Consider the following 27539-nt stretch of genomic DNA (forward strand, 5'->3'; position numbering starts at 1 on the left):
AATGAATTTTTCATTGACTGTATCAGTATGTTGTGTGCACCCATTTCCAAATAAAGAGGCAAACTCTAGCTAAAAAATGTAATTTAATTTAAAAAAAAACCTTCACAGGGAACCTATTTGTCGCCATTTGCTCGTGGGGATTACAAGTGTGTGACACATTAAAAGCCCTGATTGGCAGCCAGTGTGAGGGATGATAACATTTAAAAGGAGAAAGCAGTGAGTGGGACAATGGATCAGTTTATTGTACGGAGCAGATTACAACAAAGCACCAGTGAAAACAACTGAAAAAAGTCAGTAGGCAGTATCACAAAAGCTACCTGTCTTAATTTTTCTTATTTTTTATTGTGTTGTAATAAGAGTGATAACATGTTATAAAAGCTATTGTGCACAGAAATTAAGACAGGTGTGTCTTTGGCTTGCCCTTTGGTGTGCTTTGACCCAAAAAGTTTGAAAACCACTGCACTAATGATTAAGATAATTTGCACGGGGGGAAGTAAACATTACTACGGATGAGAAGATTTCTGACCTTTCTTTTTTCAGGGTAATTATGTATCATCAAATGCTAACCAAGCATAGCATAGCAACTATTTTTTAACTGGTGCAACATCCAAACTGTGTTGACTTTTCAGCTATAAAACAAAATACACACACACAAGGACAGACAAAGCTGACACAGATTTCTGATAAAACAAGTGTTATAAAAGGCGTTGAACCCTGGTTTTGCTGTATTTCTTTCAGATTCGATGCTACACATCAGAGAGGATTTACAGTCTGGTTTATTATATCAGAACATTGCAGTATTTTGAATGAATGCAGCCCAGTTTGTTCCCCCTGGTCCTCTCTGAGGTGAGATGGAAGAGGAACAGAAGGGGGTCCTGCTGTTGTTAGTGTTTTTGTGCTGTTGTAACTCATAATAAACTATCCTGCAGGTTGCATGTATACGTTTTTTTTCCCAGCCAGCAGTTATTTATGAGTCTGCTCTGGAACCTGTACGCGGCATTTCATAAATCTATACTCTCCAGGCCTGTTAGTTTTACGCTCAGAGACCACACACAGTCACAGTAGATATACTAACACACAGTTGCTCACATACTTCCTGTTATTATCACCTATACTTGCTTTGAAATGATTCTGCAGTTTGGTTTGCCTGCCTGCTGCTTCTGCCAGCTCCCACTCTGCTACTATATGATAATGCGGACCCGATGTATTAGGCTGAGTGTGCACAGCCGTGTAAGAGCCATCAAGCTTTAGTGTGCCTATAAATTGCTGAAGTGATCACTGCTTGGCAGACTCTAAGCTCCCTGTGCTCTCTCGTAGCTCTAAACAATTTGTTTTATAGCTTGAAATTCACTCGTCTGTTGCTCTCCTTAGGGCCAGCAGCCAAAAAAGCAAATGCACTTGCAAGTACAAAGTGCACACACAGGGCCACCGTGCACTCATTCACTTGCATGCACTTGTTTGCATACACATGCATATTCTGTCACCTCCCGCAAGTACATAAAACATGATTTAGGATACAGACACATGCATATTATTCCTCTCTTTAGCACTTTCAGCTCTGACACCGCCCCTTGTCTGCCGGGACCCAGCTGCATTCAAACACACTGCCTTTGTGTGAGAACAGCTGGCCGCAAAGTCATTTGGACACACGCTCGCACACACAAGCACATGTGGACGAGCACTCACATAGTTTTCCATGCAAGCAGAGTTGGAACAGTCTCTATTGTCAGCGAATAATTGAATGCATAAGCTGTCGGGAGGGGGGAGAGTTCACTGTGTTCCAGCTATAAGGGCGAGTTGCTGAAACTCTATAGCAATCCCCTCAATAATGACATCAGCATGTTGGCACCTAGACCGGGGTACACAGGCACATTTTGCCATATGAGAAAGCTCTGGGAGTGTGTGTTCTAAGTGTGTCTTGGAACTGAGCAGACTTGGACTGCTTTGTAGCCAGCCTTGCTGTCGTAAAAGGCGAATGCAAACACCCCACCCGGTAACTGTTTCTCCCCCTCCCTCCTCTCTGTCTTCCATGACCAGTACCAAACCAGTTCCCTTAACGGTTGTTGTGCCCAGGCTTCCCAGCAGCAGCTGGAGTCTGACACACTGTAGGGACGTTGTTCGGTGAATTGGATCATTGTTTTTGAGTGGTTTGGGTTTGGTTTTTGGGTTGTTGTCTGGTTTCTGTTTCCTCCTAATCTCCAGACTGTGTGTTCTGTAAAATATTGTACAGATGTGTATGTGTTGCACTTAATGTGTACTTTGTTAAGTGTCTGTTGGCATGAGTGTGACAGTGACATGTGCTGCGTGTTACTCACAGTCACGTTAGCAATGTGACTTCCTCCCCCAGCGTCCCCACTATTCACTCGCCACTCCATTTCACCCATTCACCCATATTCTGTTCATTATTCCTCCTCCCTAATTATTCCTGCTCTCCCCACACTCTATTTGTATCTTCATTCTCTCTTTTCATTTTCTCCCATACTCTAATTCTCTCTCAGCTAATTTGCCATTGATTTTTTTTCCCCTCTCTTCATTTATCTCTTACTCTTTCTTGCACTCTCGACTGCTCCCTCCATCCTTAGCTGCAGCAGAGCACTGGGTGTGGGAGGGGAAGAGGGTGAGCATGAGGGAAAGTAGCGGAAGAGGGTGGAGAGGAAGGCGAGGCGCATAGTTGTGGCTGGCTAATTGAAAGCCAGCACTTTGGTCAGTGAAGTCCCAACGTATGGGAGTGGTCAGGAATTTGCAGTTCTCGGTGATGTTTGTGTATGTGAAAGAGCTGGATCGCATTTGTGTCTATCTTAATGGCTGTGGTCGTGATGATTGACAGATTGCGGATGTACTTGTGACTGTGTGAGCTTGTGTGTTTGTCTGCTTGTTTTTTTTTTTTTGGCGTGTGTGAAAGACTTTCTACCTTTTGGTCTGAGTGTGATTTAGTCCTGCTGTTGTTATTCTCCACTTTCTATCAGCCTCTTTCACTCTGTCTGTCCAACCAGCTTTTGTATAGAGCCAGTCAGCTGCGGCATCTCGTCTGTTCGCAGAGAAAACAACCTCAGAGTCAGCAAAGAAGAAAAGGTGGCTGTTCTGTAGTGGTTAGAGAAACCAGTCTTTAACTGAAGGATGGAGGACAATCCTCTATTGGTATCAGCACCGATGTTAAAAGTCTGTGTACACATTTCGAACGTTAATATGTACATACCATTGTGACAGTAAGATCCTAGGCTTGTCCCCTGAACTAGTACAATCTAACAAGACCAAAACTCTATAGCCATGTTTGTGGCTCTGTGAGTAAATAGTTAAATACAGAATACAAACAGCAAGGTGTTTTGCATTAGATTCATTGGTCCTTACCCTGAAAAAAATTCAGCACAGGGTCCCAGATCTTATCAAACACACCTGCTCTATCTTCACTGTAAACTCGCAGTTTCTCCACATGTATTGTGTTTGTCATTTTCTCTCATGTACAAATCATACCTGGGCACAGAGTCCAGTTTCTGCATTTGTAAGATTTGCTTTTTTGCACCACTCTTCCAAGCAAAATAGCCATTTTTTCCACTCTTATTGCCGACGGATAAGGAGCTTGTTGCTCCAAGTATGCCGTTGAGCGGATCAGGTTCCCGGCGTCTACCAAAAGGCTCAGAGAAACAATGAAAGATGCTTTTCCAGTATGTGTAAAGTTTGTTGCATGACCAGAAAGAACGTCTAGAATTGCCAGTCATAGGCGTACATTAATTACATGTAGGTGAAACATCAGTTAAATGCTGTGTAACTTTTCCCTGCAAAAACAGCGTCTCTTTAAATTTTCATCCCAGGCCTTATCTCAGCCCATCTCTTCATGTTAGTTAAGTCCTGATGTGCTCAGCAGAGCTCTGTTACATAGGATCTGATCAAAAAACGGAGACTGAAAAAGGTATAATATCTGACATGTTAAATATTTAGCATGGTAGCACACTAACATTAGCTAATTTGCTATTAACACAAAGTACAGCTGAGGCTGATGGTAATGTCATTAGTTTGACAGATATTTAGTTACAGATCTAAGTATTGGACAAATTGAAAATTTGACTTGAGCAAAATGATTATAATTCATCATTAAGGGGGACGTGAATGCCTGTAGCAAATTTCAAGGCAATCATGTCATCTCATCTGTAGAGCTAGGCTCAATGGCAATAAAAATGTGCTTTCTATTTGAAGCTCCAAAATTAGTTGCAGCATTTTACAAATACAAATATGAGTACCCTTGTAAACATACAACTCATTGTCCCTTCTGCGACTATCATCCCCAGGTACTCTGAATTAAAGTGGTGCTACTGTACGAAGCAAACTGTGTTGTCTCCTCGCTGTGTTTAATACTAATTTGTGTGTTAAACATAACCCCGTGGACTAACCCCGTGCTGTAACCGCGGCCGTCTGCTCTGCTCAGGTTTCGAGGTCAGAGGTCAGGGGTCAGTGATCTGAACAGGAAAGCCTACTTGCGTGGAACAACACATTGTAAACAAACCATTACACACCATCTGCGGTGGCGTCAAATCCCCAAACCGGCATGTGTGTGTTTGTGTAGCTGTGTGTGTTAGTGGCCCTGAGATCACACCCACAGACACTCGAGTGAGGATCAACACACGCGGCCAGACGGGGACATAGAGGTGACAGAGGAAGTGACCATCTGGTATTTACTGAGGCGTCAAATTACCTGCTGAAAGGTTGCAGTGGCATTATGCATATACTGTGAACGTCATTTGCTGAAATATATTGGTGTTTGTGGCAAATTCTGCTATTTATTATTGCTGTTATCATTGCTGCAATTATAGTTTCCATGAAATTGTTACTCACATTTATTTAAAATACTTTTTTCATGCTCAAGGACACTTCAACATGTGGACAGGGATCAAACCTCCACCAGCCCAGTGGTTAATAGCCATACCATCTCTATGATTTAGCTATAAAGCTTTGGAAGGACATTGACGGTTTAAGTATGAGGTAACTGTCCTGTAACAGTATTCAGCTCTGTCAACCCTCTTTCAAAGTTAATTGCCAGTTAGTAATTAAGAAGTTTTCTGTCTTTAGCCATTAGCACAACTGTCAAGATCTGGAGAGTCTTTTTTTTCCTCTCAGAAATAAACTCTTTCTCTCCCAATTATTTCCATGCCTGCTCATTTACAGAGCTTTATGCTTCGTTACCTCCGCAGCAGATTTGCTCGTATTGAACTCACTGCCTCTCCTTTTGTTGCCAAATCTCTGCCTCTTCATTTTCTGATTGCCACTTTCCTTTTTGCCAACACTTTCTACATTTTACCCCCATCATTGTTGTCTTCTCTAGCAAGTCCAGCACCTTTAATCTACTTCTTGCTTGTCGTCCTCACCAACCCTCCCTCTTCATCCTCGCTTGCTCGTCTCTTGACATTCAGCGCTTTCACTTTATTTTCTCCCACTTGCAGTTCCCGTTCCTATCTCTTTTTCTCCCAGCCGCCTCTCGCACTCCACCCAGACCTTTTCGCCCTGTCAACCCATATCTCCTCTCTCTCCCTCCTCTCTACTCTGTTCCTCAACTCCACCTCCCCTCTGTGTCTCTGCTTGATACCCAACATGCACTGCATCCCCCATCGCCCATCCACCCTTCCTTCACCCTCTATCTGGCTCCTGTCCACACTGCCACCATCAGAGGCAGGCAGCCTCTCTGGCAGTGCCCACTGGTCTAACACCTGCCACACTGAAGACACTGTGTGAGAGAATCACTGTGACAATGTGTGTGTTTGTATAGTGTTGTTTATGTGTGTGTCGATGAGCATTTTTTGGATTATACAAAGAAAATGAGTTTACCATCCACTCTGCCTGTTTGCATATGTGTAAGCCGGTGTTGTTTGGTGTGTTTACCTCCTATTTCGCTGCTCTGTGAATGTTTATGTCAGTCTGTTACACTCTTTTAGCCCGACATACAGCCAGACGCACGGATTAGAGTTAGATCTAGGCTGCTCGTCTTCTATTCTGAGATCCCCCAGAAGGAGAAGCCTGTTAATTTAGCTGCTATAAATACTGGACCTCCTCCTAGCGGGTCACTTTAAGACCCACCGCATGAAACTGGACTGTGGTGACAGCTCCTTTACTCTGTGTATGTGTGTATTTCATGTGTGTGTGTGTGTGTGTGTGTGTGTGTGTGTGTGTCCATTCCTTCAAAGCTGGCTGGCCAGCCTCCGGCTCAGTGGTGCATGGAGCATGGTTTGTGGTGCCTCCATTGACAAGGACATTTGGACACAGCCGGAGCTGGGCTTTCTCGCATTTCCCTCTGTTTCTTTTTTGTTTATGTTTCTTGCTCACAGCTAATGGGTTTGTTTGGATCGAATAATATATCCATGATTCTTTCGACAAAGTGGTGTGTTGAGATTGTGTATTTTGTCCAATGTCATTTTACAATGATATGATAGAGGGGAAAACAGCAGATTTTGACGTTTGAGAAGATGTCTTCTACAAATGTAAGATATTGAATGACTATTGAATGATTGATTATCAAAGCTATCATCAACTTATCGGTTTACCATAAAATTGTTTCACGTAATCTTTTCAGTTGTTGTGTAAGTAGGCCTGGACATGGACACAGCATGGAAACACAAATATAGCAAGGAGAAATGCCAAGTGGACAAAGCTTGATACAAAATGAGAGTAAATCTGGGGTTGTCTTTCTCTTTTGCTGGTGATACTATTTACATTCATTCATTTATTCATTCATTTCTGTAACCACTTATCCTGTTAGGGGTTGCTGCGGGGCTGGAGCCTATCCCAGCTGACACTGGGCGAAAGGCGGGGTATACCCTGGACAGGTTGCCAGACTATTACAGGGCTGACACATAGAGACAGACAACCATTCACTCACATTCACATTTCTGGCCAATTTAGAGTCACCAGTTAACCTGCATGTCTTTGGACTGTGGGAGGAAGCCGGAGTACCTGGAAAGAACCCGCATTGGCACAGGGAGAACATGCAAACCCCGCATAGAAGGGCTCCCCCACCCCATGTACAAGCAGTAACCCTTTTGCTGTGAGACGACAATGCTCACCACTGCATCCCATGCCGCCTGTTTACAAACAGTAACTGGAAATTCCTGGGTAGTATACCTTTAAGGCTGTCTCTTAAACATGGATGTCACTCAAATTAATTGGTACTGACCAAGAAAAGACACAAAAAAGACCATGAAAAGGGGGAAACAATCACAAAGAGACATTAATTGCCTTAGAAACACAAATTCACCACACAGTGATGCAAACTGACCGAAAAGGACACAAAGTTATCACAAAGAAAGCAGCATAATCAAAAACTAAACAAAGGTTAAACCACCCCAAAGTGTGTGTCTCTTGCTTCTGTGTGGGAGAAGTGGTCAGACATTTTGCATGTCCTTACCCAGGGGCCCATTGTCTCATAGTCCGCCCATGCTTTTAAACTATCAGCTAAGTATTCACTGCATTAGTATCAAAAACATAAATGGCAGGCTTGGATGTGCATTTCACTCCTCGTTTTTGTCTCCCACTCTCAGTTATGATTGCCAAAAACAGACACTTGGATGAAAGAAAACCAACTTAATCAACCAATAAACTCTCGTAAACAAACACTTGACCTATAAAATTGAACACTCCACTCGTACCTCGCAGACATCCAGCAGTTAACTGCTATCTTCGTTTGTGCCGTTGCTGTAATTTGGTCTCTTTTATTTACGCAGTCAAGAGTAGTGTAATTGCTTTTCAGTCGGTGAAAGTGTTTATTTAATGACAGGCTTATTTGTGTAGCTACATTGTGTTCGACACCCAGAGTGTAGATTTTACACGACTCTAGACTGATCATTATCTTCATCAGTATAAGTACACTCAATCACGCTCTCATTTTGTCCGATAATTCTTCACTCTGGCGGTGTTTCTGAGGAGAAATCTGCAAGTAATCACCCCTGTCCCTTTTAATGCCATACCATGTTATTGCAGCAAGTGATAGTATAACACATACCAAACTATAACTAACAGATTTTTAATGTTTTTGGTGGTTTGGTTTTGAGACAGACATAAGATCTAATGTGTGATTTACAACTGTTAGTGTGGCTTTCACTACTATTCAGAGCAAGTGTGGCTATATCCCAAGAAGCAAGTTGGTTTTTCCAATACCGCGGTTAATCAGGGACCACACAAAACCCCGTTCTGAAGTGCGCTGCGTCCAAGTGAGAATCTGCGCCCAAATTCCTGCATTCATTCCTCTCCCACTGCGCCTCTGTTGAACAAAGTGTGGGACTCGCGCTAACACAGAGACAGGTAGAAGGGAGAAAGAGGGTGTGGAGGAGAAGAAAGAGAAGCCAATTGAGGACGGTGAAGTGGAACGGATGGAGTGTGAGAGAAGGCGGAAGAAAATGAGCAGTGAAAGTATAAAAGCTTAAATCAAAAGAATAAAAAATTCATAAGAATCAGGCAGAGAGGGAGAGGGAGAGATGATAAATGAGAAACATCAGAGTAGAGGAGGAGAAGGTGCATTTATCTGGCACAGAGAAGAGGGGTGGGAAAAGAAGGGCAAAGGGAGCATTAGAGAGTATTTGTGAGGAGAGAGGGAGCTTGTTAATGTATCACTGAAGAGGACGAGCACACACACACACACACAGATGCATCAGCAGTTGGGCAGATGTTTCACGGCATTTATTCATTCATTACACACACACAAAGTAACCTTCATGTTTCCCCAATTTGTTTTAACCAGTTCTTTAAAGGCAGCCTTACTGATCAATATTCCCCGGATTGAAGCAATTGATGTGCAAATTCATCATTCAAAGGTGTTTTAGCTTGAGGGAAAAAAAAGAGCGCTGGCACTAACACTCAAGGTCAGTCCCGCTTTGCTTTCGCTTGGTCTCCGTTTGATTCTTTGTGCTTTCTCATCCCGCTCCCTTCATATGTTAGCCCTTCCCCTCACTGTCGACTGTTTTAAGTTCATGCATACAGTGTTTTTTGTGCCGCTGACAGACTGAAGAGGGGCTTAGAGATTTGTTTAAACTCTGGACAGCATCAGCAGAGGCACAGCCAGACTGTTGAGGACTGAGGAACCTTTAAGTGTCTGCATGTGTTTGGGTTTGCGAGGGTGTGTGCGTGTGTCCACAGTGTACTTTTTGCCCCAGATAAGCCAGGTCAAATTTAGTTTAATAATGTAATTTTTCCTTTGAGAACGCAGCCTAGAGGACAGGGACAGTGGTTGGAGATGTGTAAGTGTACTATTTGTGTGTCTGGGGTCTCTCATTTGGACTGCAGACGTTCAGTATTTGACAGCTTCATTATTTAGTCTCTCACTTGAGATGAGCCGCTCCCTCTGTGTGTGTGTAGTGAATAAGTTTGCACTAAATGATTCAGCATCTCCGTGTCTGCTCAGCGGGGGGGTGGGCTCACTGGTAAGAGGGCAGAAGGCCGTGTGTTTGAATATTGTCCATGCCACCTCTCTCACGCACTTACACCACTGAACACAGACTCCCGAGTGCTTTCAGAGACACACCTCACTAATAATGTATCCACAAAAGACCTGTAATATACTGCAGACTTACATGCTTCTTCATTTCTCCTATTCTTGTTAAAAATACCCTTCTTTGTATCACTATCTGTTCGAGAAGTCGTGACTATTCTCTATCCCCTTCAATTCACCCCTTGCACTTCTCTAATAATGCCTACTCTATTTGCCAAAGACAAGATTCTTTTCAAATTATCCGTTATTTAAGCCTCATTTCCTTACGCTCTTTTTTTTTCTCCCTTATCTAGGACAGTGACATCCAGAAGAAAATTGACCATGAGATCCGGATGCGTGATGGAGCCTGTAAGCTGCTGGCTGCCTGTTCCCAGAAGGACCAGGCACTGGAGGCGGCGAAGAGCCTGCAGACCTGCAGCACTCGTATCATGGCCTACATGTCAGAGCTGCAGAGGATGAAGGAGGCTCAGGTCATGCAGAAAGTCACACGGAGGTCGTCGGACGCGGGGCCGATGGACGACAGACTCCCGTGCAAAGGAAAAGTGGCGATATCAGGCAAGTAAAACTGTGCATCATTTATTTATTGTTTGAGATTTGGACATGGACCAGCAACATTTAAGGGAAATTGAATCTTGGTGATCCCGTGGTGTTATCATTTAATGCAGAGCTGCTCTTGTCAGGCGGAGGCTGACTTGCAAATGCCGCCCGTTGCAATATGACAGCGGGCAGTCAGATGACTGATTATGGAGCTATTCTGTTTGCATGGCAGACGCACTGCGGAGAGATGATTCAGACCAGAGAGCAGGACTACAGGGTGTTTTTCAAGTTGTTCTTGTTTTGTTTGTTTTAAGAACATAATGAGGAGGGGAAAAAATAAATATTAATGAGATGTGAGACTCTGTTTGTGTGTACGTGGGTAGACGTTCATGGGGGCACTGCTGCATGTCTGGTACCCAGCTGGAGAGCATAACACGTACACACACAGTCATCAATTAGCTGTGGATACTTCAGCCACTGGCTGAACGCAGCACGGACAGAGACACACATATCCAGACACACACATATCAGTGCGGGTGATTAACATTTTTGTGGTCTAATCCCCTGTCTGTTGTCGTTACAGATCTTCGGATCCCTCTCATGTGGAAAGACACAGAGTACTTCAAGAACAAAGGAGGTGAGGAGCCACCTCTGTATGTGTGAAGAGGTTCACTGATGGAGTATTAATGATTTATGCCTGTAGGATTTATTAATGATTCGCTCCTGAGGGAAGTGCTATGTGGCTTCACACAGTCATAAAATGAGTAATTCAAAGATGCTGAATGTGTGTGAAAGCCTTGTTTAATCACAGGGGTGAGTGTTAGAGACCTCATGACTAAAGAATAAAAAAACCTTTTATCACTGATGAGAGGGTGAAACACTGATGTGGACTTTTAGAGTGTGTGGTGGAACTTTTGTCTTCATCATGCATATGCTTATATTGTTTCATTCTTCCTATGTGTTTGTAAGTGTGTGACCTTTGCATTCCCCTTATGTAAACATCTGTTGTTACTCAACATCATCAAGAGATTTACATTCACTATAATCTCACCATCAAAGACAGTCCATTGACTGACTTAGAGATACAGCCGATTACCTAACAGTTACTAGATTGCAACAGGTATGCTCCTCTGATGTAATCAAGAGAACATAATTAAATCAGGAAAGTCCAAGAAATCTACAGTTGATCTCTCATCATCTTGTAGTCTGAGCGTAGGTACAAAGATGCCCTGTATTCACTGTTCTGGGCACAAATTCTGAGCCGGAGGTTGCGCTTTCTCTATAGAGAATAAACTCTTGTGCATGACTGACAGAAGTTTGAGCAGCATTTTCTGCCTCTGATGTGTATATTTATGATATTTGGTGTCAAAAGAGCTTGCAAAGAAATAACTGATTTGTATTATTAGACTGCAAATTGTTTTGAATATTGACCAACAGGTGAAGACAGGACAAAAGGAGGTGTCTTGTTATAATTCAGTGCTCATTACTGTGGCATTGCTGTCACACACTTTATACACAGAGTCACATACAATATCAGCAGTTTTAACACCTTGAGATCTAATCATCAGAGAAAATACCCATGCTGAATGGCATTTGTGTTGCCATGGTTACCAAATGATATGCGCTATGTACATGGCCTCATGCAGATGACATAAAAGATGGCTTCATGAACAGACTTCACAGTCAGCAGATGGATTTATTAGTTTAGCTTTTGAAAGTATGCTAAAATCTCATATCTGCTGTCATAAAATCCAGTGGTTGCTGTGTCTGCATTCATACCACAAATGAACCGCACTGAAGTCTACTCTGACAGTGTTCGGTTCACTTGTTTGGCCTGCACCGGAGTTTGATTGACAGCTTTTGCCACAGCCCAAATGAACTGTACTAACTGAGCACACAGACCTTAGTTCATTTCAACTGAACCAAATAGGTTAGGTGTAAAAGCACTCTTAGTTTCATAGTGTATAAATCTGCTGAGCCTTTGAACTGTGCAGACAGAACATACAGCATGACATTTTTCCTACTCCATAGCACAGTTCCTGGATCTGATTATTACAATCTGTTGCAGTTTTACCAGATAGCACTGTGTTTTCCTGGAACTGACGTTAGACACTCCTGGCAGCACAACCTGACCCACTGCTCAGCCCTGCTGGCTTTGCCTCTTGGCTCTGAGAAGAAGCAGCACACAGGTGCTGAACTGGGTCATTATTAGTAGGGCAGTTGAAAAGAAATGAAGCCTGTTGTGCATTTAAGGAACTCTCTACACTCCTTTATTTTCCCGTGGAATATTACTGTGAACCGGGTCATATGTAAATGTTTTTTACGGCATTACAGAATTTAATGGTGCACTGAAAGTATAACAATGGTAATCTTTATGTTGACTATTTGCTATCCCGCCTCCTCTTGATAGAGTCAATGTAGTTTAACCCCCTTGCAGTCATTATAATAGTCTCAGAGCTCATTCTCTCCCCTGGCAACTTGAATGGAATTAATCTGCATGACCTGTGCATATAAATGAACTCAAGAGACAGGTAGTAGACTCTTAACAAAGCTTAATGAGGCTGTTAGTCAAGGTCATTAAGCACACCAAGACATAAACCAAGCTCGGTAGGTGAGGAGGAGTAAGGCATGTTTCTCTGTCACGTGTCCAATCACATTTAAAGCAGAGTGTTGAGCTCAAACTTGGAATAATAAGCGTGAATATTAAGTGTCAATGGGCCATATACAGGGGAGCACATAAGTGGGAGCAGACCTCCTCTCTCAGCCTCTTCAGTTCTAACCTTGAATTTTAATGAGAATTGGCAAGATCGATGAATTTGGTTGTGTAGTAGAGGAAATAAAGACACAGAATTAAAGGGAGTAGACCATCAGAGGCCACACTATATATATTGCATTTGTATGAGTTGTGTTTTAGCACAGGCATTTGCCACAGTCATTACTGATAATTGTAGTGAAGCATGCCCAAAAAGGGTATTATGTCTTTAAAATGCATATGTATTTCCTTTTCCTCACAATTTATACAAGATGCCTGGAGGAAAAAAAGGTTTTAATATTACATTTAGATGTTTTTATGAAATAATTTAAGTAATAGGGATACAAGAAACATATCTCAAAGATCTTTTTCTTAAAAATATTTTTTTTTATAACATGTCATCTGCAGTGGACAATGGGTCAGTCTTTTTCACAAAGGTAAAACTTTTGCACACCTGAGGGTCGACAGGTGAAGACCATAGGCTGACTGTCATAGGATAAAGAACTCCTGCACACTGTCTGCTACACTTCCAATAATACAAAATTTATTGGGAACAAGAACAGCGTTTTGGTACACAGCCCTTCGTCAGGTTAACTGATAACCTGTCTACCTGTTATCTAGATAACCTGATGAAGGTCTATGTACCAAAATGTTGTTCTTGTTCACAATAGATTTCCTCTTATTGCAAGTATTATATCAATCGTTTTACAGTACAGTACATTAAAATTACATTATTAAATTCACTTTTAAGTACTGAAGTATGGAAAATAGTTACAAATGAGAAGAAGCAAGTCCTACTGTCCCCCAAAAAGGACATGGGTTAAAATATGTACTTTAAAAAGGCTTAAAATAAACATACACTTCTAAAATCTCAATATAATATAGTTTAAGACACTAGAAAGCCCAGGATGTGCCTCACACTGTACATTAGGACTCAAATAAACTGCATGCTACATAAAGGCTTCATTGCCATGTCCCCCCATTGAGAACAAATATGAATAGCTATGTCCCAGAAGGCAAGAGTTGTCATTACCAAGCCCACATTGTCTACAGCAGCATTAAAGACCATTGTGCTTTGGTTTCAACCACAGAACAAGCTAACAATGCTTCACAGGAATTCTTAGCGCAGCTGGGCATTGAGACTGCTGAACTGAAACATAACAAGAGTAGAGGTGCTTGTCAGCCTGATGAAGGAACTGATCTTCTTTCAACCTTTATATACTCAGGTCATATTTTCTGTCTGACCTCTGGCCTCAACACATTGTTAAAACAGTTACCTACATCTCGGAGGTTGCAGGTGATGCTGTTTTGGAGATGAACACAAGTTTTCGGGTGATGCAATTGAATGAAAGCTGTTGAGAGGTCACTTAAAGGTGGTGATTCACTGATTTTTTTATTTTTTTGTCTGTCTTGCTCTGTCTTGCCTCGTCCTTTATAGAGCTCCATCGGTGTGCAGTGTTCTGCCTGCTGCAGCTGGGAGGAGAGATCTTTGACACAGACATGGTGATAGTGGACAGGACGCTCACCGATATTTGTTTTGACAACACCGTCGTATTGTAAGTCATCTGTTAGCTACATAATACCCACAAAATCAAGCCTCACATACAAGCTGAGTGACACTGATGTGGCCATATTTATCACACGTGTATCATTTCACAGTAATGAAGCCAGCCCGGGTTTTGAGCTACGTGTTGAGCTGTATAGCTGCTGCTCGGAGGACGACTACTCAGCAGGGAGCACGCCAAGGAAGCTAGCCAGCAAACTGAGCTCCTCACTGGGGCGATCAGCAGGGAAAAAGCTCCGGGCAGCCATGGAACCTGGGCCTTGTAGTCCTGTTAGCAACGGAGGGGCATCTCCTCTTCTGCTGCCAGTTCCCTCTGTACCGTAAGTTTGAAATATCAGCGAGTTAACATATTGCATAGAGAAAGAAAGAATATATATTTCAGGGAGCTCAAGTAGGCATATTTATGAACATGCACGCTCAAATAGAATAAATTTCTGTCCCCTCTCTTGTGTGCTGACAGGGGCCCGAAGTACCACCTCTTAGCTCATACCACCCTGTCACTGTCACACGTCCAGGACAGCTTTCGCACACATGACCTCACCATCTCAGGCAACGGTGAGTGGCAGCCTCCATCAATCTGTCTCCTCACCATCTTCCTCTTTTCCCTGCCAAATCAGCCATCTGTCTGTTTTTTGTGCTCCTCTCACTCATCACTGTCTCACTTCTCCTCCCTGCATTCTAATAATTTCCCTTAAACCAAGTTTACCGTGCGTCTTCACCCCTCCTCCTCCTCCTCCTCTTTCCCCTTCCTCTCTGTCCTCCTATGTTCTCTGACAGACAGCCATTGTCAAGGTCACAGTAATAAAGGCTGTGCTTGTGAGGTGACTGCTCTGTAAAGCTGTAATGATGTGGGCTAACAAGGGCCCAGACCCTCAGACAGACAGGCCCCTAGTGTTTTATTCATTGGCCCTTCAGCCTGCTGTAAAGTTTCATTGCTGCACTTCATGACACTCCCTGCAGCTGCCAGTCATTTACACCCCTGTGCCTTGTTTTGTGTGCAAAGGGGGGGCAGCGTGATGTGAAGGAAAAGTGTGTGTCTCTCTGTTTGGATGCACATGACTATGCATGTTTGTGTGTGAATGCTGAATGTCGTGAGAGACTATTTTTATTGTGGTGTTTATTTTTGCCAATCCATCTCTCCCCTGCAGAAGAGTGTTCGTATTGGCTGCCGCTCTATGGCAGTATGTGTTGCCGCCTCGCAGCTCAGCCTCACTGTATGACCCAACAGATGATGAGTGGATGTTTGAAAGTTAAGGTAAGTTGGCAGGTGTGTGTGCAGCAGTGACGGGGGAGCTGTTCCTCTCAGGGTTTCAATAGATTTTGGCTTTTGTCCTGGTTTATTTCTGTCCTTTTTTTTCCACCTCCATTCCCTCCTCTTCCTCTTGTGTTGCCATGTTTCTTTGTGTTTCTCTCTCCGTCTTTTACTCCACATTTCACTCATTTTTTCTCTACCTTGCAGCAGTTGGGAGGTGACCCTCAGAGTTGGACAAAAGTGTACGCCGTTCTAAAAGGAACGAGCCTTTTCTGCTACCACCGGCAAGAAGATGTGGAGGCTAACGTTGAACCAGCTTTCACGATTGCCATCAACAAGGTGAGCAAAGGAATCTATCAGGAATGGAGTAAAAGACTCCAGAGGTTGACCCAGCTTTAAAGAACCTATACTGTTGTGTAGTTTTTTGGTAATGCCTGAGGCATCAGTAGCATAGAAGTAAATAAACTGGGCTTGTGGATTGCTGCCAGTTTGAATCTCAAGCCAACTGGTAGACTCAGCCAAAAAAAGTAAATAAGGTATGAGCTCTTTTCTTAGTAACTACTATTAAGGTGCCCTTGAGCAAGGTACTTAGCCCTCAGTTGCCCAGTAGAGCTGCTCAGAGGCCAATAGTAGAAAACTGCGGGGTTTTTTTGCTCAGCTTTCAGGTGTAACGAGAACTATGAAAACAGCAGGCATGTCCTGTTGAAGGCTTTAAAGGTTTTAAAATGAAATCTGTTTGATATGTTCTCAAGTCTCTGCAAACACAATAAGACACAGCAGTCAGTCCTATCCAGCTAGGAATCGCTTTCCTCTCAACCCTGCGTTTTTCCAGGCACCAAAGTGAAGGACGGTCAGTCAGCCAGTCAGGTACTTGATCATTTTATTTCCTGTGTCTGTGAGATGATGTCTGTGGGGCTTCTCATTCCTTCCATTGTGACTCATGCACTCTTTTGTAGCCTCTGACCCTGAGCTCACAGCCGACACAGAGCCAAGTCAGTCAGATCAGATCAGGTCTGTATGATACTTTTGTTAGTCAGTTGTCTCTTCCAAAGAGGAAGGACAAGAGAGTGCAGTGTGACGGACGGATGAATGGAACAACACTGCCATCTAGTGGTCATACACAGACCTGGGCACATTTGGAGTAGAACGAGGATGTGGGAATTGGGAGTGTGCACCTTTTGTTGGATAATTGCTGAAGGGAAATGGTTTGGAAGAGGACTAATTAGTGGCTTTATTAGTGAGGGCTTATTTTCAGTGGGGACTTAAAATTACAATTGCTGTAATGATCACTTGTTGCAGCACATAATTTTGTTCATTCAGGAGTGCTGGCATTTATCCCTGATTGTAGTCATTTTGTGGCAGATGATTGTATTCTTTGTCGCTCTCGCATTTCAGGAGACCAGAATACGTGCGTCAGAGAAAGACCCTCAAAGTAAAGTTCAGAATATCTGTATCAGTAACCAGTACGGAGGTGAGGAGGTCACACACACCCTCACAACAGACAGTCGGGAGGACACACATCGATGGATGGAGGCATTCTGGCAACATTTCTATGACATGAGTAAGTACATGCAGTCACTGACATTCTAACAAAGGAACTTAAAGGAATACTTCACCCACAAAATGATCATTTGGGTATCAATGTCTAAATCTAACTGTGTTGAATTTGTCAAGAAATAGTTGGCCAAAATTTGTGTTTTTTGTTTTGCATGCCTCCATGATGAACAAAGAATCCAAACACAGAGAAAACTCTTATAAATCAAAGTAAAGAGGGCAATGCTTCACAACAGCAAAACTCTCCGTTTTCAAGATCTCACACAACTCGTACAGTATAATGCAAATGCTCATTTATCCAGATGTATGCTCAGTACTTCCCAAACTCATGCATTTTCACTAAAACCAAAGCCAATTAAAACTAATATGAGTAGGGCAACTTGACAAGCGTGCATTGGAACTTTGCTTGTGCATTCCATTGGGTAGAGTTCAAACGTTCAAGCTTGCCAAGGCGCACTACTCGTCTGTTAGTAAGACTGTTTTTATGTGGAAGCATTTTAAATAGTAATGTTTTAGCAAAAATGCATGTGTCTGGGGAGTACTGAGCATACAACTGGATAAATGAGAAATGGGTTGTACTACACAAGCTGTATGATAGTTTGTAAACAGATGTTTTGATACAGTTTTGCTGTTGTGTGGACCCCATTTACTTCAATTAATCAAGAATGTTCTTCGTTTTTTAATTTCTTCGTCCACCACGAAGGCATGAAAGAAAAATAAAGTTTTCTTCCTGAATTCACTGTAACACAGGGTGGGTAACTGATATTCAAATTATCATTTTTTGGGTGAAGTATTCCTTTAACAGATTCCATTTCAAGGACATAACGTATATTGTACTGTTAAACATTCTGGATCTGTTGCTTGGTGCATTGAGAGTGACCAGTTTGTCTCCAATGCACAGGCCAGTGGAAACAGTGTTGTGATGACTTAATGAAAATTGAACTGCCATCACCAAGGAAACCGGCCCCTGTCACACCAAAACAGGGCTCACTCTATCACGAAATGGGTAAGACCTCTCCCTGATCACATCGCTGTGGATATGAAAATGAAAAACACTTTTAGCTGGGAAAGAAAAGTAAACGCAACGGCAGGGAAAGAAAGCACTGTGCCTGCATTGCATGTGATTGTGTGTAGCTTTAATGCCTTGGGTCCTTGTGCATGAGAGATTCTGTCACAATTAAATTTTCCTCTTCAGTATCTCAAACTCACACTCTGCTTACTTCTCCGTAGCTACTGTAGAATAGAATGGGTCGTATCTCTGACACGCTGACTCACTCTCTGTCTTCTCTTTCTCTGTTCCTCTTTGTCCTTTCCAATTTTCCCTGTGTGTCCTGAATCCATCACTCCTTGGCTCCGTCTCTTTTGTCCTTATTTATTATTTCCTTGTGTCCTCATACAATATTCATGATCAACACCACATTTTTCATCAACTTTCGCCATTCATTTTTAACGGGCGAATTATCTTTATCCTTCAACGAATCTTTTCTGCCTCTCTTCTCATGCCTTAACATTCATTTCCTTAATAAACTCGCATCAACATTCATCAATTTCTCTCGTGACCATCAAAACACATAAAAACTGAACTCCACATGTTGCACACCTCCTACCCACTTCACCCTTTCTCTCACTAACCCCCTCTCGGTTTTCCTAACCCCTCCCTTCCTGGCAGCCCCTCTTGCAACACCCTCTTCTGAGGGTCTTCTGCTGCAGGATAACGCTGTGTCTGCTGAGATTCGTGCTCTGCTCTCGTCCTATTACAACGACAGGTGAAGTAACAGGAGTAGGGCTCCATATTGTTATGTTTGGGCGAATGTTGCAGTCCAGGATTTACTGCAGATCCAGGATCAGCCCCACCTGGAGGAGGACAGGATCTTTTAGTTTTATCATCAGTCATCAAAATTAAGTAAACATTAAGATGTGCAGGATTAAAATTTACAAGACATGATTAGTTTTTTGTTTTTCATCATTCTGCTCGACTGTATAATGCATTACCAGACAAACAATAACATCCTCTAATTTGTCTGTGTATTTTCCTTATAAACTCAAGAATACATTTCAGAGGAACATTTCATGAACTGCAAATGTGTCTCTAAATCTAACCATAATATGTACTTTCAGTTAGATCAAAATATTCATTCAGTCTGCATTAGCACAATCATAATCCTTGCTTTAAGAATTAAAAAGAATATTAAGAAAAGAATAACATTTAAATCATCTCAAGTTTATGACTGGATTAGCAGTTCATGTTCCAAATAGTAAGAACTGGCTCGATCCCACTACACAGCAGTGTAATGATGACTTTGATGCATCTCTCCTGCAGTTATTGAGTCATCTGATGACCTCAGCAGCACTGTGTCAGACATCCTGGCTCGGAGGATGCAGGAGCTGGAGCTCCGCAGCCAGCTGGGCACCTCCCCCACCTGGATGTCTATGTTTGAGGAGAACAATCCCAAAAGCGCTGGCCGCCCCCGTCCCTGTACTTCTCGCCTCTCTGGCCACAGCCCCTGCACCCCTCACCGACTGCCCCGGAGCCCTGCGAGCCCTCACCGCTGTCCACAGCTGAGTCTGCTGTCCTCAGATGCGAGCCTGACTTCGGACAGCGACAGCCACTGCAGCACCAGTCCTTGCTCTCACCGCCACGGCTGGCCCGAGCCGGCGTCAAACTTCTCCCTCTTGTCATCTTCTCCCTCCCGCTTGAGGCCACGCACTCTGTCCCTGGATGCTAAGCTCAGCACCCTTCGAGGGAGGGGGTACGGAGGAGGAGGGACCCTCCAGTGCCCCTGCCAGCCTCCTCCCTCCTCGCTGCTCGCCCCACTCCCCATGTCCTCTCGTTCACCTCGCTCACAGCGCAGCACACAGACCACGCTCTCCTGCTCCAGCTCTACTTCCAGCAACAGCTCCAGCAACAGCGAGGGCAGCCACAGCCCCGAGTCATCTGAGGGAGCCCCCTTCTCAAGGCCCTCCCCGGCTCGACGCAGCCTCAGGAACCTCAGGGCCAGACTTGATCCTCGCAACTGGCTCCAAAGTCAGGTGTGAACTAGTTCCGCCTGAGAGACGTTTTATGCTGGCCTAAAGGCAACAGTGCTCATTAAACCATGGTTTAACTGGCTTAACATATGTGAACCAACCTCAGGCAGTCTGCTAGGCCACATGCACAGCCCTGAGGAAGATAAGCTGCCTCTAGCCTGCCTCCTGGTGGAGGATGGATCATGGAAGACCCTCCTGGGGCAAACTGGAACGTCTTCCAACACAAAGGACAGGTGACAATCACTGCAGGCAACTCTGCACTTTGCTGGATTGCCACAATTCTGAAGATGGTCCAGAATGAAATGGGAGGTACTCTGCTTGCTTTGAGAAATTATTATGGTCATGCTGCTTGGGAGAAAGTGATGCTAAGAGCTAAGGACATGCTCCGATAAACACACTGGGCCAACTGTCTGTCCTTAGACTCCAAGGCTTGAACTAGGCTTTGTTTTGTTTTGTCCTCTGCATCAGCCAACCCGGCCACTCAAATCATCTCTACTAATGCACTAGCAGTATTTTGACTGGATGTTTCCTATCTGTATTTTATAAATAAAGGTGTGCGGTGTTAATGCTATGAAAGCCAGTGAGCATGTGGCAAGATGAACATGCAAGATGAACATAAGGTTTAATCAGTCAAGTTTTCAAGTGTTAGAAACTGTTAAGTGTGGAGGGAAGGGTTGGTGTCTGTTTTCTGTACTGTGATATCTACTTCAGTGTACGCATCTAATTATTCATACAGCAGATGATCATTGTGGTTCTCCTAAAATTACTATGCACCATTTTTTTTTCTTGCATGATTTGACTTACAGTTAAAATGTTGAACTACTTGAGATCATTTCAAAAATGGATCTGGTGAAAGCTTAACTTTATGCAAGTGCTCATACATACTGTACTGGTTATTACTGTGATTTCTTCAGGTTAAAAATCTGTGCTCTGGTCTTAACTTTACACACATTTATCTGCACACTATTGACGGGTTACCTTCAGAAGTGGGTGACAGCTTCTTACATGCAGAGAACAAACTCTAAAATAAGCTGAAATTAATCAAAGCTTAAAGGGTCATTTCGATATTTTTCAACCTAGACTCTAGTTCCCATGTTTTTGTGTCTTCGTGACTAATGGGAACAATAAATTTTGAAACTGGTCCAGTAAGGAGTGAGAGTAGTGCAGCGGACAGCACCGAAACAGGCTGCAATTTAAGGTTAATGGGAAATTGTGCTCTGTCAATGTAAGTCCACTAAAAGTGCTTGTTTTTGACACTGACAAGCTCAGATTGTTATAAGTATCTTTCATCATAGTGACAGAATCATCATGGAAAGGATCCCTACAATAAGCCCAGAAATTGCTATCACCATGGCCACCAGACTCCATTTAAGTGAACAGTAAATTTTATCATAGTAAAACACACTTTATTCAAGGTTGACAGAAACAAAGTAAAAGTCACAAAAACAGTTGTGATTAGTCTCTCCACTGTTTCAGCAATCACTGATTTGGTTGAAATTAACCCTTAATTCAACCATAATGTTGCCAGACACAGAATAATAATCTGAGCCTGTCAGTAGCTAAAACAAGCACATTTAGTAGATGTTAACTGACGGTGCACAAATGCCCCATGGGGTTACATTGCAGCCTGTTTCGCCGCTGCCAGCTGCACCACTCTCTCTCAGTCCTGGACAATTTTAAAAATTGTTTTTCTCATTTGTCACTTAGACACAAAAACATGGGAAAATAGAGTGTAGGTAAAAAAAAAAAAAAATACTGACATTACCCTTTAAGTATTATTGAAACTCAAGCCATTCATATAATTCTGCTACTTTGTAGTGCACTGCAGTATTTTAGGATTCCGTCAAGAATCCTGGTCCCTGATTATGAAATGTCCAATAAAATGTGAAACATCCACCAATCAAATATTATGCAACTCAGAAATCTTAGAAATTATTTTACAGTTGCTGTATTTTTAGGCAACTTCTATAAAGCTGAGTACTTGCATGAAACCCCACTTAACTTCTAGGTCGTGATAGTAAGATTGAGATTAAAATTTTTGTTTACAATGCCATTTATGGATTTAATTATATAAGTTATTGTCATTTAGACAACTGAACAGCTTCTTGTCACAAGAAAACAATCATCTGACTCACGGCGTCCATGTGAATATCTTGTAAGGAGAGTCTGTGTCTGTCAGTGCAGTAAAACCTCTTCTTCTCCGTCTCTGTTGTTTACTGTAGATTCTACTTTGGTAATAGATTCCCCTCTTGGGGTTCAGAACTCGTACAACCATTTTCACTAAGAATTAAAACTGTCAGATGTTTGAAAAACAGCATTTGTTACTGTAAATTAATTTTTATAAGTTAACAAATAAACCTCCTCTCTTTGTCTTTTGTTACAATATTGATTTTGTTATAAATGCAGCTATATTGATATCTGATTATCACGATGTTAACAGATGATGTGCAGATCTTTAACTGTTACAAATAGATAACATTGAATGTTATAACCTTGCAAGTTTCTCGTGTTAGCAGGCTTTGTGTTCTGCATGTACGCCGTCCTAGAAGGCGAACATAAAATGAGAAATGTGGAAATCTCATGTTTATATAATATAACATTAATTATAATAAATGTTTTATCAATTCACAACTGGCTGTCTTCACTTACACATCGACATTGTTTTTATGCCTCCACAGCTGTGGTCAGAGGCATTTTGTTTTCAGGTTGTTTGTCTGTCTGTGCATCCATCCCATTCCCTTGAACGCAATATTTCAACAGTGCTTTGAAGGAATTTCTTCAAATGTGGCACAAACGTCCACTTGGACTCAACTAGATTCTGGGAGTCAAAGTTCAGTGTAACCTCCTGTCTGTCTCATTCTTGTAAACATGATATCCCAAGAACACCTTGTGGGAATTTACTTAGATTCGGCACTAACGTCCACCTGAACTCAAGGATAAACTGATTAGATTTTGGTGGTCAGAGGTCATTGTGACCTACAGTGTCCATCTCATTCTTGTGGACACAATATCTCAAGAAGGCCTTGTGGTGAATCAAAGATGAACTGATTAGAATTTAATGGTCGAAGGTCACTGTGAGCGCACAAAACACAGAATTGAAGAATTCATATGCTAATTATTAAACAAAATTTCACACAAATGTCCAACAGGACAACATTATGTGGTGATGACATTTTTATATCCAAAAGGTCAAAGGTAAGCTTCACTGTGACATCACAGTGTTCTGCAAAAACACTTCTTGCCATTATTTAACATCATAACTCAGGAACAGAAGGAAAGACATTTGGTCACAAACTGAATTGGTGACACTAATCTCAGGTTCCCACTTTAAAAATGTGCTGACCACATAGATCTGTGCTGCCAGGTTAAAGATGTGTGTGAAGCATCTACATTAGCAGCATCCAAATTTAAAACACTGTTTACTGTCATGGCTACATATGAGTCTGGAAAGACATGGATGTAAACTGTACCTGCAACTTGACTGGTTTGCTGAGGCAAAACAAACATGAGGTGGTAATTCTAGTTGTTAACAATTAAATACAGTGTTTTGAACTCTGAAATATTACATAATAAATCTGTTAATGGCATAACCTTTTTAGATGAAATCATTAATCCTGTGTGTCTTACAGTGTGATTAATATATGAATACATTCTTTACTTGTATTGACACAGTAGCACAGAATATTTGAGTTATAACAAGTCAAACACACCCTGTGTTTAATTTCTGTATAGTAAGCTGAAACAAGGCTCAAGGAAACTTTTTCTTTTCCACCACGTACACTTTTCCTGCAGTGGGAGAGCTTTCTGTTAGATCACTAAAGTACTTTAAGTGCTCTGCACTTTGAGCACATGATGGATCATCTTCTATCCAATTCTATTCCTCTCTTTCTCCCTCCAGCAGCTAAATCCCACAGGAGATCCCATCTTATGTGAACACCTGAAGATAAAATTTCACACAGACGCTGCAGTTGTCTGTCTTGTGGATGCATCGAGAAGGGCAGGTAGAACAGAGGCTTTATTGTCAATGTTTCAATACCAAAGCTGTAGATTTGCCAATAGTACAAAGCACTGTTACAAACGTTGGAGGTAGTCGACACTGAGCCTTCACTGAGCATTGTAAAATGCATAGAGAAATACTATGGCCATACTGACTCTGCTTTCTGTTTGCAGTGCAGAGCTGTACCATTGTTGTGCTAATATAATTTCACAACTGTTTAAAGTATAAAAATCAAACATATAACCATATTCAATCCAACAAATACATATTCATTAATATAGAACAGAATCACACTATAAATATTTTATATTATATGCTTCATATGATGCTGATTATTGACTTATGTAACCCAATCGGGGAATTTTACACAAAGTTTGGCAATTATATGATATTTTGTTGGATTACATAAGTGAATGAAAAATGTTACATCGGGTTACAGATAAATAAGGGCTGTCTCCCCTCCATATCTAAACATCTTTCTTTGTGTACTTGTGCTTCCCTCCAGCTCCATGATCCCCTCTCATTAGCAGGCACTACGTGGGTTATATGCCCGCAGCGCCACCCCCGCCAGAGTACCCCAGGCAAATGTGGAGAACTTTGCAGGGCACGTTCCAGCTCTGCTGATATATGTGGATGCAATCCGATGGAGCCGCTTTGCGCCAAAGGTGTTGTAGTGTCCCGGGAGGACTTGGTCAACCTGTTAAATGAATTTGCCAGTTGTTAGACACTTTAAAAATGATGTACGGTACATGCTACATTCATTTATAAATCATCAGCTGAGGCACACTGAAACATCTGTATCCACTGCTGTGGTACAAAGCTCTGATTTACTGTAAGGATATTATGTACAGCTGAAAAACAAGTTCTGGTAAAAATTTTGATTTACAAGTAAATGTCCATTCTTAGAATAAATTTGCTAGAGATGAGGGGAAATCCTCATTTGGGTAGCGATGTTCAATCTCTTACTCTTGTGATCAAAAATGAGGCTCAATTCTGACTTTGTTCTGTGCATAGTTCTACAAAAAATAATAAATATAGCAACTTCTGATCACACAATATCAATTTCAGGTTTAAAATCCCAACTTCCTGTTAGATTGCACAGAGTCCGGTTCAAATCTCACACACTTCAAGTTTAAACTCTGCCCAGGTCAAGTCCTGAGACGGAGTCAGATTATTCAGTTGGTTGAGCAGATACAGAAGGACGCCTCTGTCAAAAACATCATAACAGATCATGACCCTCTACATCTAGTATTTCTTAGATGATGGGGTTGGATGTGCATCAAATCTCAATTAGTCTGACCCATGATATGGAACCATGAGCTGAAATGGTCCTGTTGTGTTTCAGTTTTACCTGTTCGCTGTCAACCAGCCCCACCAGGCGCTCACAGCTGCTGATGTAGTCATTGACGTGGCTGTAGGGCAACCAGTCAATCATGGCGCCGTCATACACCACATCCCCACTGAAGAGCAACTTATTGTCACGGTCATGGAGGCAGATGCTGCCCCGCGAGTGACCGGGCATGTGGAGCACCGTCAGCTGTCTGTCACCCAGGTTGATGACATCACCTGGACAGGAGAGAGATGTTTTTCAAAGTCATTTCCACATATTATTGTGTAACATATGCATTTCACTCACAGGTGTACTAAATCCTTATGTTCCTCATAATTTGGTCAGTTGGAATTGATCCAGGGTTATATTTTTGTTTCCCGCATGTCACCTCATATCATCATGATGTCCAGGACATTCAGTGTATCATTGATTTGGTACAGATCGGTGTGAGCGAAGGGTGAAACTGAAACACTGAGCAATGAGATATTCCAACTGCACTGCAGCAGTGGCTCTGACACAGCAGAACCAGTCGGTGCACCGCCTGATGGTGCAGAACTTACACTCTGTGAGAATACTAAAGATCCAAACAAACAAGTTTGGGTCCAAACTCAAACACAAAAAAAAAATGCTTTGAAGCTTTGTCATCGGTTAGAATAAAATGAATAAAAAATCTATCATGGCATAGTGTGAGTTTATTCTGTTAGTGACTGATTTGGTGTGTATCTGCCATTAGCAGAGTGGATGATGGTTAAGTCCATGCTGTGCAGTTAATAATATGGGATGCCTTCCATAAGCCCATCTCTGCATGCTCTTTTTCTTTCTTTCTTGGAAGTGCCAGAGTCATCAGCACGCTGGCTTAAAATAGAGCTGCTCTGCAAAGACTGATAAAGGATGAGCAAAGCAGCTGCCTATAAAAAATTCTTCTTGTCACATATTGTCACATATTGCCTCACCTTCTGCACTCTACATAGCCCATAGTATGTTACCTAAAGAGCTATTTACACCTCACCTCAGCAAACACAGCATCCTTTGCAACATAAGCTTTGTGCATCATACATTTATATTCTGTATGCCTCTATATTCATAGGAATGTGTGTGTGTGTGTGTGTGTGTGTGTGTGTGTGTGTGTGTGTGCATTGTTTAGCAAGTCATTTTTGGTCTTCTGCCAAATTCATTGTGCGGTGAAATCCCCCTGTGGGCATAGGAATAGGAAGGATTCCTCTGTATAGAGCTAATGTACGAGCTACAGCTACTGGGTCCAGGCGCACCCATTAAATACTGTCTAATGGTATCGACCATGATGCTTATTCCTGAGCAAATGCGTTTAGACCTTCTGACCTCGCCTGTGATCACAGACCCACCCCCTAACAATAAATCACACCTGCAGAATCTGCAAAGGCTGCATCTCCTACCTACCCTCCTGCAGGATGTGTGTGGGCTGCACAGCTTTGACTTTGTAGTGCCTGGCCCTCCATCCCGGACTGGGAGCCTCGGCTATCTCTCTGTCGCTGAGCCAGGTGGCCGTCTCGAAGTTGTCTCCGTTGGCCAAAGCATCGACCTCGGCGCTGTGGACGCCCACCTGTTGGAACTGATGCAGACCGCCCGAGTGGTCGAAATGGGCGTGGGTGGCGATGGCCAGCAGCGGGTTCTTCCTCTGCGGGTCCTCGCCCAGCAGCCCCTTGCCGTCTATGTAGTCAGGTAAGCTCCTCAAGCCCAGCCCGGTGTCTATCACCACGTCCTGGTGCGAGCCGCGGAGCAGCCAGATGTTGGCCCGGTTCTCCGACTGATAGAATCGCTCCTGGATCCAGAAGAGTCCGTCTCCCAGCGACTTGTGGGCGTACCAGTCGGCTGCAGACATCCCAGTTCATGCACGTGTCGAATTAACCTGCTGCGGGTTTGGGGCTGTCAGGTGTTTCAGCGGCGGAGAGGTGTAACTAGCCTTCCAGCTAGAGGTGATATGTTTTCATTGAGGTTGGTGTGATGGTGGCTGCCGACACACCCTTGTAGGAGGGGAGCGTGCTCATTGGACGAACAGAGGAGTGACGACAACATAAAGCGCGATA

General features: G+C 42.7%; 2 protein-coding genes across 4 annotated transcripts in view; one reads left to right on the forward strand and one right to left on the reverse strand.

Moving 5' to 3' along the window:
- rtkna (rhotekin a) overlaps positions 1-22691 on the forward strand; it is a 69511-nt gene extending 46820 nt beyond the window's left edge. Inside the window, exons 2-11 of one of the 3 annotated variants that reach the window (XM_049577933.1) lie at positions 9757-10018; positions 10584-10637; positions 14191-14308; positions 14412-14636; positions 14777-14871; positions 15465-15571; positions 15776-15907; positions 16964-17129; positions 18024-18128; positions 19443-22691. In XM_049577933.1, the coding sequence (XP_049433890.1) occupies positions 9757-10018; positions 10584-10637; positions 14191-14308; positions 14412-14636; positions 14777-14871; positions 15465-15571; positions 15776-15907; positions 16964-17129; positions 18024-18128; positions 19443-20158 (1980 nt within the window). In that variant the 3' untranslated portion in view covers positions 20159-22691. The remainder of the gene's footprint in view (positions 1-9756; positions 10019-10583; positions 10638-14190; positions 14309-14411; positions 14637-14776; positions 14872-15464; positions 15572-15775; positions 15908-16963; positions 17130-18023; positions 18129-19442) is intronic. The other 2 variants (XM_049577934.1, XM_049577935.1) reach the window with 2 other exon arrangements.
- A 114-nt stretch (positions 22692-22805) lies between these two features.
- mblac2 (metallo-beta-lactamase domain containing 2) lies at positions 22806-27469 on the reverse strand. Its single transcript, XM_049577937.1, has 3 exons — positions 26893-27469; positions 25498-25712; positions 22806-24843 (listed from the first exon to the last, which is right to left on the reverse strand). Exons 1-3 carry the CDS (start codon positions 27332-27334, stop codon positions 24670-24672), a joined length of 831 nt encoding a protein of 276 aa, XP_049433894.1. The 5' UTR covers positions 27335-27469; the 3' UTR covers positions 22806-24669.
- Between the last annotated feature and the right edge of the window lie 70 nt (positions 27470-27539).

The sequence above is a fragment of the Epinephelus fuscoguttatus genome, linkage group LG6, assembly GCF_011397635.1.
Source record: "Epinephelus fuscoguttatus linkage group LG6, E.fuscoguttatus.final_Chr_v1".
Classification (NCBI taxonomy): domain Eukaryota; kingdom Metazoa; phylum Chordata; class Actinopteri; order Perciformes; family Serranidae; genus Epinephelus; species Epinephelus fuscoguttatus.